Source organism: Haemaphysalis longicornis, unplaced genomic scaffold (genome assembly GCF_048455015.1).
Source record: "Haemaphysalis longicornis isolate Haplotype H1 unplaced genomic scaffold, Haemaphysalis longicornis Haplotype H1 scaffold_3, whole genome shotgun sequence".
Classification (NCBI taxonomy): Eukaryota; Metazoa; Arthropoda; class Arachnida; order Ixodida; family Ixodidae; genus Haemaphysalis; species Haemaphysalis longicornis.
Genome location: NW_027526335.1, coordinates 97272247 through 97288749, shown reverse-complemented (window position 1 = coordinate 97288749; position 16503 = coordinate 97272247). Strand labels below are relative to the sequence as shown.

Genomic DNA, 16503 nt, shown 5'->3' with positions numbered 1-16503 from the left:
AAGCGTATTCGGTCGTGAGGACATTCACATTATAGGTCAGCTTTTTCTATACTCTATCTTGATGTGCGGCCGCTTGTTTGGAGTCATACGAGCAGCTATGGAAAAATCCAGCTGCTTTTCTGACCACCTCGTCAGAGCAGCATCTTATCAGAGAAGCAGCAGAGAAGCTTCTCTCTCACTGCGTATTCTCTCCAAACTCGTAATTTTAATCTTGTGCGTCTATGTTTTATGGATTATAATAATAATAATTCGTATGTAATGGATTTTTTAAACAGAACCAAATAGATATACCAAATTTTCTGACAGAGTTCAATAAGTACTTCTGACAGAGTTCAATAAGTACTTGAAAATATTTTTTTCATTTATGTGGGAAATAGGAAAGAAACGTAAAAAAGAAAACTATAGAAGTCATTTTTAATTACTACGAATAGTATTACACTCGATAAATAGCTAAAAATTGTCCGTTGAGTCGTCCCACATAAGCGCGCTTTTGTGACGATGTGCTGTCCGGTCAGTACGGCCTTTCGTATCGCTTCGCTATAATGAAATTTGCCCTTTTTCTCCCATAGTTTTCTTTCCGCGCGGTTATGACGGTGGTCGTTCGTCGCGTAGTGTTTTGTATTCGCTGTTTCGGCTCCACCTGAAGGAGTGGATACAGTAAGAAAATGACAATTTCAACAATTGTAAGTGCAATAACCTGCTATTTATAGGTTGCGCCTCCGTACTCCTAAAGAAGTGGCTTGGCATATCGGTCACTACGTTGTGCATTATGAAGCTTGCCACCTCACAACGCACTGAATGAAGGGAGGGTTGAGGCTACCATTATTATTATGTTGTTTTTTTTGCCCGTGGCGCTACCACGCGGGACTGTTTACATAAACTAAACGGATTTTAAGGGACCTGTGAACATTACCAGAGGGGTGAAACCTGCCACGTCTACTTCAAAATAACCACGCAATATATTGTAACAAACGCGACATGATGAATAAGACTGGTAGCAGTTTAGCGATGCAAGATAATCCCAACGTCAGGCCGGGTTAACACTGTTGCCGCAACGCTCGTAATAACTTTAAAGAAGGACGTCGTTTCACGTCTCAAACAACCGTAATGCGTGACACGCCGTTTTTTAGTCCAAGAATCAAGATATGGCTTTTGATTCGGTCGTCTGAACATATCCTAGCAATGCCAAAACTTCTGTTAAGCCTACTGGATAGACCAGACGGAATGCAATTTTTTATGCAAGGGTCACCTAAGTTCCCTTGCAACAAATATTTAACAGGCGGGGATAGTTATTCTAAACTTATTGAGAGAAGATAATAAATTTCTGCTCTTGGTTGTATATAATCTTCGTTGGAACTACAACAAAGTAATGCCGGCTTCAGAATGTTGCCGTAACTATCGTAATAACTTTAAAGAATGACGTCATTTCACGTCTCAGAAAACCCTACTGCGTGACACGCTGTTTTTTTTTAAGACCATAGATCACGATGCGGCCTTTGCCTCGGTAGTGCGAACATAGCGTAACTTTTTTTAGGTTTTTGACATAATTTGAATAGTCTTAACATATATTTTTTAGGAAACATAAACACGCAATGTGCACTTGTATGTATACACTCCGGAGTTGTCGCTTCTGGATTTGGGAAATATTAAAAGTATATTTGTGCAACAATAATATGGAAACAAAATCTTCAAGGCGTAGGTCGTTTTCGCAGCTTTTATGTAGTTTTTTTTTAATTTGTTGAGCACGCATTGTGTACATTACTTTTTTTTGGTATTTTTTCAGTGTTTCGTAACAGATTAAAGAGGCAGGTAAGGAAGATAGTCAAATTTGTTAGTCTCTCAAATGGAAGCAGTTACCAGAAATCAAATTGATATGAATGTGAACATGTCCACCCCTTTGTGTTTCGGAAAAAGCGCTTTTGGCGTTCTGTGTGTGTGGACAGTGTGTTTCATAGAGTACCGAAGTAACGCACGGAGCTATCATCCTCTAAAATTACGTGCCGAGATGTAACGTGGCAAACCATAGCTGCAGCAGATCATATACTTGATCTCGACGTTTGGAGCTGACATAACAGAGAAAACGCTTGTCAATTACCCTTTAGACACAGACTTAGCACGACATACTGACACGTTAATCATTGGGAAATTTTATGGCAACACATGAGCAAGTACTTCTTTCGAACAGTCTAATCACTTCACTCAATTTTGAACATCGTAAGTTCAGGCCTGTCAGGACGTGCGCGCACATCCGAACCGGTTGTGGTTTCCGCCATTTCGACGCGCTTGGGTAGCATGACGTCAGTCCCAACACAGGTCACGTGATACACACGGCGGGGTGGAGCAGCGCGCGCGTCAACCAGTCAGCACTCGGCAGACTGCGGCCAGGCGCAGATGGCGTCATCCTGATGCCGATGTCGAAAATGGATTCGTTCTAGGTTGTCTCGTGAGCGCAAAGATCACAATAAGTTCGAAATGTGTTATGCTCAGTGGTTACTATTGAAGATTGCTGGGAGATATTTCCATATACAAAGGAAACATTTGCATAGTTATCGAAGCATTGAAAATTCGTGTGAGTACTCCTTTAAGTTCCCCAAAACATTTCTTGGCGCCTTGAGAAAACGAAATGGCTCATGAAAATTTAATTTTCATGAAAGGAGAAGCACATGAAGATTGTTGTTCAGTGAATGATTCAGACCTGTAGGTTCATTATATTAATTTCACCGCAGATGAAGTAAGGAACCGGGAGAAGAAAGTAGAGAGAAGAAAAAGGGGGGGAGGAATATTTACGAAACTGCTTCTTGGAAATAAATGCAATAGAGACACACGCACCACAGTCCGAATTATTGCAGAATGTTAGCATAAAAAAATTGACATTCGGAAAGGTAACCCGCATCGCTAACCAATGAAACCTAGGCCGTCGAGAAACTAAAAATACATCACAAGATTCGCAGAAATCGAAGTTGCTATCCACGGTTTTCAAAAGGGCATCAATCCTCTCACATTCACCATTCATCAAAAAATCACTTAGTGTCCTTGGACTTACGTTAGGGTACTAGGCACATCACGTTAGAAGCTGGTAAACCTTGTTTCGGTATAAGGAATCGCATGACATCTACAATGAACGCGTATAATTATATACCGTAGTTAAAGGAAAACAGGTTTATAAACTAAAAAGCAATGTAATTACTGCCACCAACTCGCCTCCACAAAGGCAATTCGCAAAATTTTACACTTCTTATAAGACAATCATGTAAGACACTTAACGTATTCACGAGGCTCGACTGCGAAAACATGGAATTATTGATATACGGACAGTAGTTGAGCCATTTTAGGTTTGCAGAAGACATAGTCTTGCTAAGCGAGTCTGCCGGATACCTGCAAAAATACTTCAGGAACTGAATACAGAACCCAAGGCAAGGGTCGAGAAAATATTATCAATAAATCTAAACTAAATATGAATAAATAACCAAATCAATATGCGATGAAACTGTAGAACCAGTAGATGATTCTAACAACCTCGGTCAGGTCGTCAGCGCTGATTCAAACCGCGATAAGGAAATCCCGCGCACTATAGCCATGGAATGGGCCGCACTCGGCAAACACTCACAAATAATGAAAAGTAAGCTACCTCTGTCACAGAAAAGGAGAATATACAACCAATGCATCCCTCCGGTGATGACATTATAAGCGGATGCTTGACGCCTCACTACACAACTTGAAAGCAAAGTTAGGTCAGCTCAGCGGCCATAGTATGAAGGAAAATGGGACTAAGGTTAAGTCTGAGGAAAGAAACTTCTTGGATCAGAGAAAAAACTAGAGTAGGTGATAACACCGTATTGTAGCACCAGCTCCAGCGACATCGCTGGATCGAGCGCCGCTCCTGGCGCAGCAGCCCGATAGACATGGTCAAGGCTGCGTGGCCGCGCGGGCACACGAGGACACGGGGGTCTCGCCGGTGCTCACACAATACAATCTGGTTTTGCCTTGCGACGAACGGTCGTCCTGCCTGAGGCTCTTTCCTCTCGCCCGACATAGCGCCCTACAATTGGTGGCCCTACCGAACACGCCACCGAGGTTAATGTAGAGCCATGTCCCTCGACAACGAGGACTCAACGCGTTCACGAGAAGCCGGCGAAGCAGTCTCAGCCTTGACCGTTCGGCTTCCGCATTTCTGGGAGCGCCACCCGACGACCTGGTTTCTGCAAGCAGAGGCGCAATTCCAGCTGGCTCGGATCACCTCTCAAGAAACCAAATTTCTCCACGTCGTCGGAGCCCTTCCGCCGACAGCCGCAGAGGAGATCTCCGACATCCTCGCTTCGTTCAACCACACCCGCCCCGCAGCAGCCCGATAGACGAACCTGCTGTGCCCCCTACAACAAGACCACCCCGGCGTGTCCACTGGAACCTCGCATGACATTTCCGATCGTCACTCTCGCTCCTCTCTTGGGGGGGGGGAGCCCTGTAGCACCAGCTCCAGCGACATCGCTGGATCGAGCGCCGCTCCTCGCGCAGCAGCCCGATAGACATGAGAGAGTTTTAGCATAGCGTGCTCCGTCCGCTAACGCTACGGCGGCGGGTAGCGGGGCGCGACTGGGGAGAGCAAATTCGTCACGGTGGGGTGGATTAGTTCCGCGCGGCCTGCCTTCGCCATGCCCGCTCTTTCACTCCGCTGAGGGGCAACCTCCTCGCACTCCCCGCGCGCGCATGCGCAGTCCGCTCATGCTACCCGCTAACCTTCGCGTAGCGTACGGGAGCCGCTATGCTAAAACTCTCTAATAGAGAGTTTTAGCATAGCGGCTGCGTGGCCGCGCGGGCGCACGAGGACACGGGGGTCTCGCCGGTGCTCACACAATAGAATCTGGTTTTGCCTTGCGACGAACGGTCGTCCTGCCTGAGGCTCCTTCCTCTCGCCCGACATAGCGCCCTACAGTATAAATTCAGGAAAGCTTGCACTCACGCCCAAGACTTGAATAGCGAAGCTTTTGTAGGTACGCTTTGCCGGTCACATAGTTAAGTTTTAGTGTCATTGTCCATTAGCATTGCTGTGGTGTTAGAAGTCGAAGGAGTCCTCGTCTTTTCGCGGCGAGTAGTGGATGCAAAGCCATCTTCAGCAATTCAAGCTTCTACCGGTATTCGTCATCGACTCGAGGCAGCGTTGGCGGGATCTGCAAATCGTGCTGGGAAGGAGTGGCAGACTCGTAGTCGTGTCCCCAATTATCCATAATGGCTTGTACAGAATGCGGCGGCCGCGTTCAACTCTCAGAATCAGGGTGTCCTTTAGACGCTTCCACGCGCGAAGGCTCTTCAACTGTACCGAGCGCATGCGCTCGATGAAACATGGACGAACGAACGAGGGACGTACGCTATAACGTATCTTTCTCGTTTCTAGCAAGTATGGCCACAATTACAGCAAACCCTAGTTTTTTTAAGGTGCAAAGTCCCTTGAGGGCTCGTACAGCGGCGTCTCCTGTGGTCTTTGTGTAATGTAGTCATGGTACTCAAACAGCGGGAAACGGGTTTTCCAACGGCTTGCGCTAGAAGGTTTCATCTCCGTAGGCAAAAGGGCGTATTAAAAGGACACACCCGAGCCCTCGTTTTCCAACGCCTCGCACTAAACGCTTCGGGGTTCAAAGGCATGACCCTTTTACAGCAAAGCTGTGTTACCTCTACCTCCAACGGTTTCATCTCCATGGGCAGAAACGCCAAGGCGCGAAGAATACACTTATACAAGGCATGCTTCGCGCTACCCCAGGCTTCAATTTACTGGAGTTGGCCCGGGATTTCTTTCCTTGGCCACTGGCTACTTGGATTGAATGGTGGGGGGAGTGGTAGATTTATTGGTGTGTCCTTTTGGCCAATCTTGCCCAATTCCCGTAAGTGGATATGCGGTCACGGGCCTTTTCGCGATGCGGGAGTTAAGGCCAGCAACAAGAGCCTCGGATACGTACTTAGGCGAAACGGCAATCATTAAGCTACCAGGGTGACAGAGTGGGTACCGAGAGAGGAATTGAAAGAAGAAAAAAATGGCCAATTACTCGATGGAGTCACTAAATAGGAAATTTGAGAGGCAAAGAATATAGTCGAGCGGTTGGAAGACGGAAGTACACGCCTCCTTGCTGCAGTGGGCCTACTGGGCTGTTGTGATCATGTTGAAGATTGTGAAATGAGGTTCCATACATGTACATACTCTTAATTGCACCTTCGAAAGAAAACAAATTTACGATTGGAAAAATTTTCATCTCCTACTAAAAATTACACCTTCAGGTGCTTATTTTTTTCCGAGCAACCATCCCGCCCCCTCGCTCAGTTAGGACAGTGTATAAGTTCTGCATTTCCGCTAAATCGCAGATTCGTCAGACGTAACGCCTGCAGTCGTTAAAACAGCTTAAATAGAAATAATTGGTACAACATAATTTTGAAAAACTCAAAAGCGAAAAAAATAGAAAAAAAGCTAAAATTGCTTACAGTGTAACGCCCTGCATTTCCACAAAAATGGGTATTTGCCGGAAGTAACACCTGTAAATGTTGTACCAGCGTAACAGCGGAAATGGTGATAACAGGTCCAGGTGAATTTTAAAAAAAGCAAAAAGGAAACATAAAAATAGAGAAAATGGCGAAACGTGTAACGCCATGCATTTCCAGAAAATTGCACAATTGCCAGAAGTAACGCATTTAATCGTTAAAACAGTGTAAACAAAGATCATTGATCGAACGTAATTTTGAAAAACCAAACAAATAAGAAAAATACAAATAAATGTCAATATGGCGAGCATCTAACGTCCTGCATTGCCCCAAAAATACGGATTTACAAAAATACGAAGGCTATCCGATGGAGATAGTGAGTGACCATGGGCCACAATTTACATCAGTCGAGTTTGAACAATTCTTGCGCAATAGAGGCATCCATCACACATTCTCGGCAGTCTATCATCCACAGTCAAATGGACAAGTGGAACGGTTTAATCGTGTGTTAAAGGACTACATTCAGGTGTGTCTGGAGGAACACCGCCCACTAAAGGAGGCTGTCACAGAGTACCTTAAGATAGTTGCATCCCGCATGCAACTACGGGTCAGAAACCTGCTGTTCTCCTACACGGCCGTCACCCAAGGACCAGACTCGATCTCGCTGCAGGACCGACTGGAAGTGTTCCTGAGGACGGAAGCGTGGAGCTTCAAGCCGTCAAGCAAAAGGTAACTCGGAAACAGCTTGTAAGCAAGCACTATACGGATCGACGTCGTGCAGCCAAACATTCGTCATTGAGCGCAGGACAAGCAGTTCGGATTAAGCTACCGGGACATGTGCCAAAGGGTTCCTTATCGTATTCACGCCCTTTCACCGAGGTTCGGCGCCAAAATGGGGACACGTACGAGCTGAGCGATGGTCGCGTTTGGAATCGTGAGCGGCTGATTCCATACACTGCAGCCTGGAATCCTGCGACAGAGGCAACCTGCGTTTCCCCTGGGACTCCCGGCTCCCCCGCAGCACAGCCCCCGAGTGCCCAGATGTTCCAGCCACTTACTACCCCGGCCAGCACCGACAGAACGGCTGTTCCAACTTCAACTGCAAGTACTGGTGTGCCGAGTGTTGATGTCACGGACATGAGTGTACCAAGGAACGTGTCGGGGGGGACTGAGACAGGTGCTGAAAGTGCGGCTCCGCGGCGATCCACCAGAGATCGACGCGAACCTGCGTGGCTAACTGAATATGACTTATGAGACAATGCAGTGACTGTGCGCGCCCAGGGAATGTTGTGTTGTCGGACGGTGTGCTACCCCTTTTTAGGAGGAGGGGATGTTGTGTTGTGCGACGGTGTGCTGCCCCTTTTTGGGAGGAGGGGATGTTGTGTAATGTAGTTCAGTTCATGCCACCAGATGGCGCACAATGCTTAGGTGGCCAAATTCCACCATCATCATCAGCAACCGCAAGCCCGGTTATAAATATCGTGGGACAAGAATAAAGGCTCTCTTTTCCGTGGCTACGATGGTAGCGTCTGCGTCTCTCTGCCACGTATGGCGCGCGGCGGATACAACAGAAATATATTAGAGCCGCCAGCTAAAGTTATATTAAGAAAAACCTCAGCACTCCGTAAAAAAAAATCTCACCACACCTTTTCCACACTTTTCTATCATCCGCTTTTGACAGAATTCATTCATGTCCCTATTAGGCTGCCTGAACGTGGTGGCCATCCGCGCAAAGTTTCTGTGCCCTCATGCCGCAATCGTTCTTACGCGTCTTCTTTTCATCCACGCACTTCAATGGACTGGAACCGCCCTCCCGCCGGCACAGGCGCTATGGAAAATATGAAAATATTCAGGTGTGCTGTAACCGGTGAAATTGAAATGTCTAGCTTTGTATACCTTGTTTTTTTTTTTTGTTATCAAATATCACTGTTAATTTTTCTAGGCTACTACTGGATAACTTGAGTTCCACATCAGAAATATCTTTGAGCCTCGCTGAAATCTACAGAAATGTTTCAGTGTTTATTGTTTTATTATGCTTGCATGTACCGCTCCATCCCCTCTATAATGCTTAGGCCGGGAGGAGACAAGTAACAAAAGTAAGTCAGTAAGGTTTTCCGAGGTCGTATACACCTTAGGTGCAATTTATTCATATCGATCAATACTGCTCTCTCTACATAAGCGGTATAACGGTGGACCAGAAAGTTGCCTTGTTGACTTTGCAATTACAAAGTACATTCCCAGCTTTAAGGCTTTTCCTGTAAAGCCCTCGATTTGACTGATTGATTGTAGGGTTTAACGCGCCGACGCAACGAAGGCGATGAGGCGCGCCGTAGTGGAGGGCTCCGGATAAATTTTGATCGCCTGGGGATCTTTAACGTGCGCCGAAATCTCGTACACACGGGCGTTTTTGCTTTTCTCCTCCATCAGACAAGCGGCCGCCGCGGCCGGGAATCGAGCCCTCGACCTCGTGCTCAGCAGCGCAACGCCTTAGCCACTGAGCCACCGCGGCAGGTCCTGTAAAGCCCTCTCTGTCTCGTAAGATTACACGTGCATACAAAAAAATGGCTAGAACATTGTCTGTATTATTTCCGAGTAAAGGTAATTTGCGAAAATGAGCAAACGAATCACCGTGTTTCTTTGAGAACATAAAACATAGCTCTGCACATGGGCACAAACCACGCCGCTCCAAAAGGAAACTAAAGACGCTCGAATAAGTAAAATAGATGTAATTCTGCCTAATGTTCAAATACAACTAAAATAAATTCTATCTCGTTGCCGTAGGCACGCCAGTATTCTCAGCCTTAGATAGGAAAGTAGGAAACATTTTCTGGAAATATCGTTCAACACGGGAGTATTAAAGAGGCTGTCTCCCTGAACAAGAAAAATTCAGTCTACAGAACTGACTTATTCTTGTGAGCACAGCGATGTGAAGCCCCTGGGCTCAACTTTCACTTTTTTTGCGAGACTTGGAAGACTTCCGACGACGCCTCTTGGACTTCCGGGACGAAAACGTACTGGTTGCAGGGCTTTCTGTGCCCTGAAAGCGCCTCTCCGGCAGCGGCTGGTCGAGGGTCCTCTTCATGTGACCCATGGCTTTGTTCCGCAGGGCCGATGGACGAGATGCTTTTATCTTGGCGCATTCAACCGTCGTCGCTGGAGGCAAGCGGCGAAAAGCTACCACCGATGCCAGCAGGAGGGTTCCGGCCGTGGCGAAACCCACATCCTCGCGGCCAACCTGCTGGAGCCCGAACATCACAAACGCACACACTGTTCCGATCCGCCCACTGACCACTGTCCAGCAGAGTGCTGTGCCACGCAAGGCCGTTGGGAATAACTCGAGGGTGTAGGCAATGCTCACCACCATCCCGATGCTGACTAGTGGTCTGATCACCACTATCAAGACGTTGCTGATGGCCGGCGGGTTCAACGCGGTGGCCACACTCAGAGCGCACTGTGCAGCACCTAATGCCGCGAAGCAGCCTGTGAGGACTTTCAGCAGAGGGAACTTGGTGACAACGACGAACATCCCTGCGAATCCTAGGATTGTCACGATGGAGGAGATCATCTGCAGAATGCCTTCGCGGAGGGACGCCGAAGAAAAAATTGTTACGTAGAGCGAGAAGGATATAGAGAAGTACGAGCCGAACATGATGAGAGCTCGCTGTCGAACGGAGCATCCCTCTAACATGTCCTCTCCTTCACCGCCTACCCTCTCCTTGTTCTTGTCCACCTGAGCAGAGAGTCTGTCCAACAGAGATGCCGTGAAAGGTAGGGGGAAGTTATTCTTCTTGGCAGCCTCCAGCATGACGCCTTCCGCCGCTTTAAGCCGTCCACTTGCGATTAGCCAACGTGGTGACTCCGGCAAGACGAACACAGCCGGAAGTGAAAGAAGTGTTGGGGCGACAAAAATGGCTTGCTTGAGTGTCCAGTTCATCTCTATGTATCCCATAATAGTAATCCATGCGTCGGCTAGCACGAAAGCGAATGCAAAGCACAATATTACATGAAGTGGCCTGTTTTGGTGGGCCATCACTTCAAAGTTTATAATAGTGCAGAGGGCCAGGGAGCACAAGGCAGATCCGGAAGCGAAAAACCGGACGATGGTAAAGAAGACATACGTGGTAGGGACACAGCCTATGAGAGTGGCGATCAACAGTATGGGGATGACTGCTGTGATTACCGGAGCCCTGCCTATCCAATCAGACAGAGGGCCGGTTGTAAGAAGTAGTACGATGGGCCCAAGGAACTGTATCGCCAGGCCAAAGACCAAGAGCAAACGCCTCTCGCACACAAGGTTCCAAACACTCACGATAGTTTGTTCTGCCCGCTGATCATCGTAGTTCCACTCATCGCAGGTCACCACTTGGGTGTCATTCGGGTCATCGGGGTGTTTGTAGACATGGCAGCGGCTGAATCGTCCATCTGCCTCTACTGGGATGGTTCTGTTTTTCCAGGACGCCACGGAGACGTTCAGGCCGGAAGGCTGCCTGCACCAGTGATCCACATCCTTCGCAATGACTGACATAATGGCAGTCTCGGAGTTCCCAATGAAGATGGTAATAATGCTTAGCAGAAGCAAGCGCCTCTGGAAGAACCCGTGGCCGAACGCGTCGTGACAGTCAAAAGTCTCACTCGTCAGGAAATCCGAAGAGGACACAGACTTTAGCGTAAACAAATTCATCGTTCCCGTTTAAACGGGCAATATTCTAGGCCTCACGAGATGCTCGAACAAACTCACAGCGTCTGAAAACATGGCGGCGATGTGGCTCTTCTTCTCCTTCTTCTTTGAAAGACGTAATGATGATATCTTCAAGAAATAAAGAAATTCAACCATCACGACAAATTCCTGCATTTCTACCATCCTAGTTAGGTGTGTGCCAGTTGCAGATGCGTCATTTCACATATTAGGAGAACACCTTATCATATTTCTGACTAAGCCCGGTTATGGGCCCTAACGCAATACAAATTTCATTTTCCGGTATTTCTTCATTTTTTGTCATCTATTGCACTTTCATTTTTGTGTAATTTTCCTCGGTTAACAATATCTACTTACACCATAATTACAATTAAATGTGACGAAATAGCTATTTAAGAAATCAAACCAAATCAAAGCACTCGTTGTACGACCTTGTTCTCCGCGATGTTGCGAGCATGCTTCTTAATCGAGTCTGCTTGTTAAAACTAAGTCTACAATATTCGCTACATTAGATGTGCGTCTGGTAGGCTCTGCTACTAATTGGGTTAAGGAATACATAGAGCATAAGTCAATGAAGTCATCTGCTAACGTTGAGAATGGTGACAATAATGGTGGCTGGGTGTTCCACGTGATATTAGGAAAATTGAAATCATCCATTAGGATTACCTCGGAGGTAAGAAAACGAGTGTACACCAGATTAAATGCACCGTGTACTTCATTAACGAAATCATGCGAGGAAGACGGAGGCCGGTAGCAGCCTTCCTGCAGCTAAAACACGACATATTAGGGAACACTAACTCCAAAGATCAAATAATCCTAGCAGTTGACCTGAAAGGAGCCTTCGACAACGTGTCACACGAGGCGATACTTAAGGCGGCAGAGAAAACAGGATGCGGCCATAAAATTTACGACTACATGGCCAACTGCCTTTCTAATAGGACAGCCACCATAGGAATTGGGAATATTAGATCCCGACCCTTCGAGAGGCCTAACAGAGGAACACCACAGGGATCTGTTATTTTCCCACTACTCTTCAACCTGACCATGCTAGCAATAGGAAGAATGCTCGAAGAGAACACGCAGATTCGCAAGTCCGTCTACGCAGATGATATAACCATCTGGACCAAAGAAGGCACCCTAACCGAAAAGCTAAATACTCTACAAGATGCCATAGAAAGCATAAAGGGTCCAATACAAGACAACGGCTTAAAGTGCGCTCCAGAAAAGTCAGAATTAATTATAATCAGCCCATCAAATGAACCCCTTCCCACAAGAAGCATCCAAATGGACGGCAAGGATGTCCAATTCAAACCAACGGTCAGAATACTGGGCATGTACGTGCAAGAAGACAGAAAAGCAACCGCCACGCTGAGAAACCTAAGAAAAACAACGCAACAACTAGCGAGGGTCATCAGACGCATCACACGGACCAGAAAAGGCATCAGAGAAGAGGAAACAATCAAACTCATGCAATCACTCATAATGAGCAGGATCGCATACAGTCTACCGTTTCACCACCTGGACCAAAGACAACAAGAAGGAGTAAACGCTATCATAAGAACAGCTTACAAGATCGCCCTCGGCTTACCCATCTACACCTCCAACGAAAAGTTCTATAACCTGGGCATCTGCAATACCTTCCAAGAAGTCCAAGAAGCCACCCTCGAAGCACAAAAAGAGAGGCTATTGAAAACAAGAAACGGCAGGGAAATGCTAAGAACGGGCCACACCATTCAGACATCATTCGTACGAAGAACAACAGAGCTGGAACCAGAAAAACGCAAAGCTCTCAAAATTTCACCCATTCCAAAGAAAATGAGCCCCCTCTACAACAAAGGTAGAAGACAAGCAAGAATTAGCATATAAGAAGCACATATGGGAAAAATTCAAATGCAGTATACACGGATGCCGCCACCAACCACCACGCAATATCATCAGCCGTAGTTTTGGATGCACGGAGCAAACTCCTGGACTTTCCTATGAGCAGAAAACAAACATCTCAAGAAGCTGAAACCACAGCCATACTACTCGCTGTAAGATGGGGAGAATATAACAACAAAACCTCATTATCTTCACGGACTCTACAAGAGCCATTAAAAATATAATATGCGGCCTTATTCCCATAGAAACCAGGAATATTCTACCAGCCGAACCAAAAGGCCAACATAGAATAATATGGAGCCCAGCACACGAAGGCCTTGAAGGAAATGAGAGAGCCGACTCCCTAGTGAGGCAAATCAACAGCCGCAGGGAAACGGAACACTCTTACACCCTTCCTCCGTTCATGTCGCTTAATGAAAGGCTTTACACTCAAAGGCAAGCGAGAAAGACCATGCCCACAGCGTATCACATGTTAGATGCCGAAGACGCACGAAAGATAAGAAACTACAAACCAACGTTTTCCCACACAAATCCAGACTGTCTCTCATGTTCCCAGAGAGATATAACGAAGAATGCCACGAATGCAAATTACGAGAAGACTTATTCCACACAGTCTGAAACTGCCCTATAATTTGGCAGCAGAACACCTACCAAACCTCTAGAGAGTCCTGGGATTTAGCACTGTCCAGCTCGGACCTTTCTTCACAGAGTGAGCTGCTAGAAAGAGCCAAGCTGGAAGCCTTTGCTACTGGAGTCCTGGAAATAGGACTTCACCCATAACTCTTTCCACATTCCCGTCTTCCTATTTTCAAATAAAGTTTACTCTCTCTCTTTCTCTCTCTACCGTGGGTACGAGGTAGCGTCTGCATCTCTCTGCCACGTATGGTGACTCGGTGGGCGGCGGAAGCATGTTGTGTTGTGTGACAAACTATTAGTGAACAAAAATGTTTCATATACGACGCAACCACCGATAGCATACAATAGATTCAGCAGCGCGATGAACCCGTGAGTCAGAGCACAGAGCCTCCGCAGGCCATCCATGACTCTATAAGAAAGCGCGAGGAGGGGATGTTGCGTTGTGTCATGTAGTTCTGTTCATGCGACCAGGTGGCGCACAGTGCTAAGGTGGCCAATTTCTATTATCATCAGAAGTAACCGCAGCCCGGTTATAAATAGCATGTAACAAGAATAAAGTCTCTCTTTTCCGTGGGTGCGAGGTAGCGTCTGCATCTCTCTGCCACGTATGGTGACTCGGTGGGTGGCGGATACAGCAGTGAGGATGAAATATTTTTTTGGAATGGCCAACTGGACTTCGCCACCGCGACGCGCAGTGCTGTCTCAACGGTAAATGTTAGACTGAGATTAGGTTTCAAACATTTCGTGGCCGCGGACATGCTGGTGAAGCCAGGTTTCCGTTATGCTATGATATCAGCTGAACAAGAGTCCACCGAAGATGATTACTGTTGATGTCTGCTGAGCACGCTTCGTAGATTGGCAAAAAAAGCAAATGTTCGGGGGGAACAAGTTGTTGCGATATCTTGCCACTTCCCCTCGCGCTTTCTTATCGAGTCATGGATGGCCTGCGGAGGCTCTGTGCTCTGACTCACGGGTTCATCGCGCTTCTGAATCTATTGTATGCTATCGGTGGTTGCGTCGTATATGAAACATTTTTGTTCACTAATAGTTTGTTGTGACGTAGTTGAAATTTAGCAGATCCAGGCAAATTTGACCGCAGTTTAGTAAATTTTTTGCGGGCATTACGGTTAGTGAGAGAAAATTGTCGCTCACAGTAACACTGTTATTTCTAGCTGGCTACGAAAGGGCGGCGTTTTTACCTTAACTTTGTAGTTAGAAAATTTCGCAATTATTGGACGGGATTTTCCTGGTGAGTATGCACCTAGAAGGTGAGCGTTATCAATAGAACCAGTAGGTAACGAATCAATACCTTGTGTTAGTTCTGTCTACCATGGAAGATTAAGCAATACCATGGAAGATTAGGTTATCACGCCGCGATCTCTCCTCGAGTTCGTCTAAGCGACATGTTAGAGTGGTATTCCCAATTGCAAGGCGTTCGACAAAGGCTTCCATATTCGAAAACTCCTCACCAAAGTGTTCTAATGTTCCCGACTTTTTTTCCAGTGCATCATGTCGGTTGTGTATACTGGTCTTTTCACTTTCAATGCTTTTCTGGCAAGTTTTAATTTCCTCTACGTCGGCAGCAAGATCTTCCTGACACTTCGAACTTTTCACAGCACGTGTATGCTGGTCTTTCAACAATTCATACATAACTTTCAATTGTTCACCGGGATGATCCGGCAATTATTCAGTTTGCAAAAGCGTTTTCGACTGAGTGCAAGGGTCAGGATTGCTCTCGACGTCTCGAAAGCGCAATAATAATAAAAACATATAAATACCGCCGCACACAATGTTACGCAATGTCCGTGGGCCCGGGAACACCAGCCAATATATGTCATTCCTTTGTAGAGAATACTGATTACACACCTGTTGTTTGGAGCCATGCTGTAAGCACTGCTCCCGTGCCCACTGAGGTTCAAGTCGCTGAGCCGCCAATTTAGGTTCGAAGCAGGGGGCGTGGAGGTTGTCGATTGGGCTGGTGGTGCGTAGACTGAGCGCGCAGCCGTTCCGTCCACCAGCGGCGCGCAGCCGTAGTAGAGACGACCAGGGCAAGGCGAGAGCATAGGCGTAGATAGCAGTTTTGGATCCACAGGTGAAGCCGATAACGTGGCGACAAAGAAGGCAGCAAGCAAAGCGTGCAACAGAAAAACGGGTTGTTTTGGAGGCATGCCGTAAGCACTGCTCCCGTGCGCACTTGGGCTTGGTCCTGCGCGGGAAAATGCGTGGCCGGCCGTTACGGGTGACCAGTGGTGGAGGCCTCAGTAAGTGTCGCCTTTTCCTAGTACTGTCACTTTTTGCACAGCAGTTCCTGGTCGATACAGGATCCCTGGTCAGCATCCTGCCCGATACATGGCCAGAACGCTCTTTCACCGCGATCTTGTTCCTCCAAGCTGTCAACGCTACTAAAATTCCCGTGTACAAGCAGGGTTCGCTCACGCTGAACCTAGGGCTCCGCGGAGCGCTGGGATGTATTTTTATGGTGGATAACGCTACTTGCGCGACCATCGGAGCCGACTTTCTCACGTATCATAGATTCCTCGCCGTCGTCAAAGGGCAACATTTCCTCGATGCTACCACATTACTTTCTTTCCGCGGTAATGCTGCTCCCGTGTCTACAGCTCTGGTCCGTTCCATGGCCATTGTCGCCGAAGGGCCGTTCACGACATTGCTACGCGAATTTTCGGATTTTGACCTGGCCGCCATTCTTCAAGAAGCCTACCAAGAATGACGTTCGGCACCACATATCGACGAAAGGCCACGCTCTCTCTTTCTCAAATTGCTTACTGAACTGAACTTCCGCTTGCTGAAAATTTTGTAGGTCGCTTTCG

At 47.1% G+C, this 16503-nt stretch overlaps 1 protein-coding gene across 1 annotated transcript; it reads right to left on the bottom strand.

The window, feature by feature from the left end:
* Positions 1-9403: 9403 nt before the first annotated feature.
* On the bottom strand, positions 9404-11143 carry LOC144175344 (solute carrier family 22 member 13-like). Its single transcript, XM_077704424.1, has one exon. The coding sequence runs from the start codon at positions 11141-11143 to the stop codon at positions 9404-9406; it is 1740 nt and encodes a 579-aa protein (XP_077560550.1).
* Positions 11144-16503: the final 5360 nt, after the last annotated feature.

Bases quoted from the DNA above. Each gene is read 5' to 3' on its own strand.
- LOC144175344 (XM_077704424.1), bottom strand. From the start codon at position 11,143: ATGAATTTGTTTACGCTAAAGTCTGTGTCCTCTTCGGATTTCCTGACG.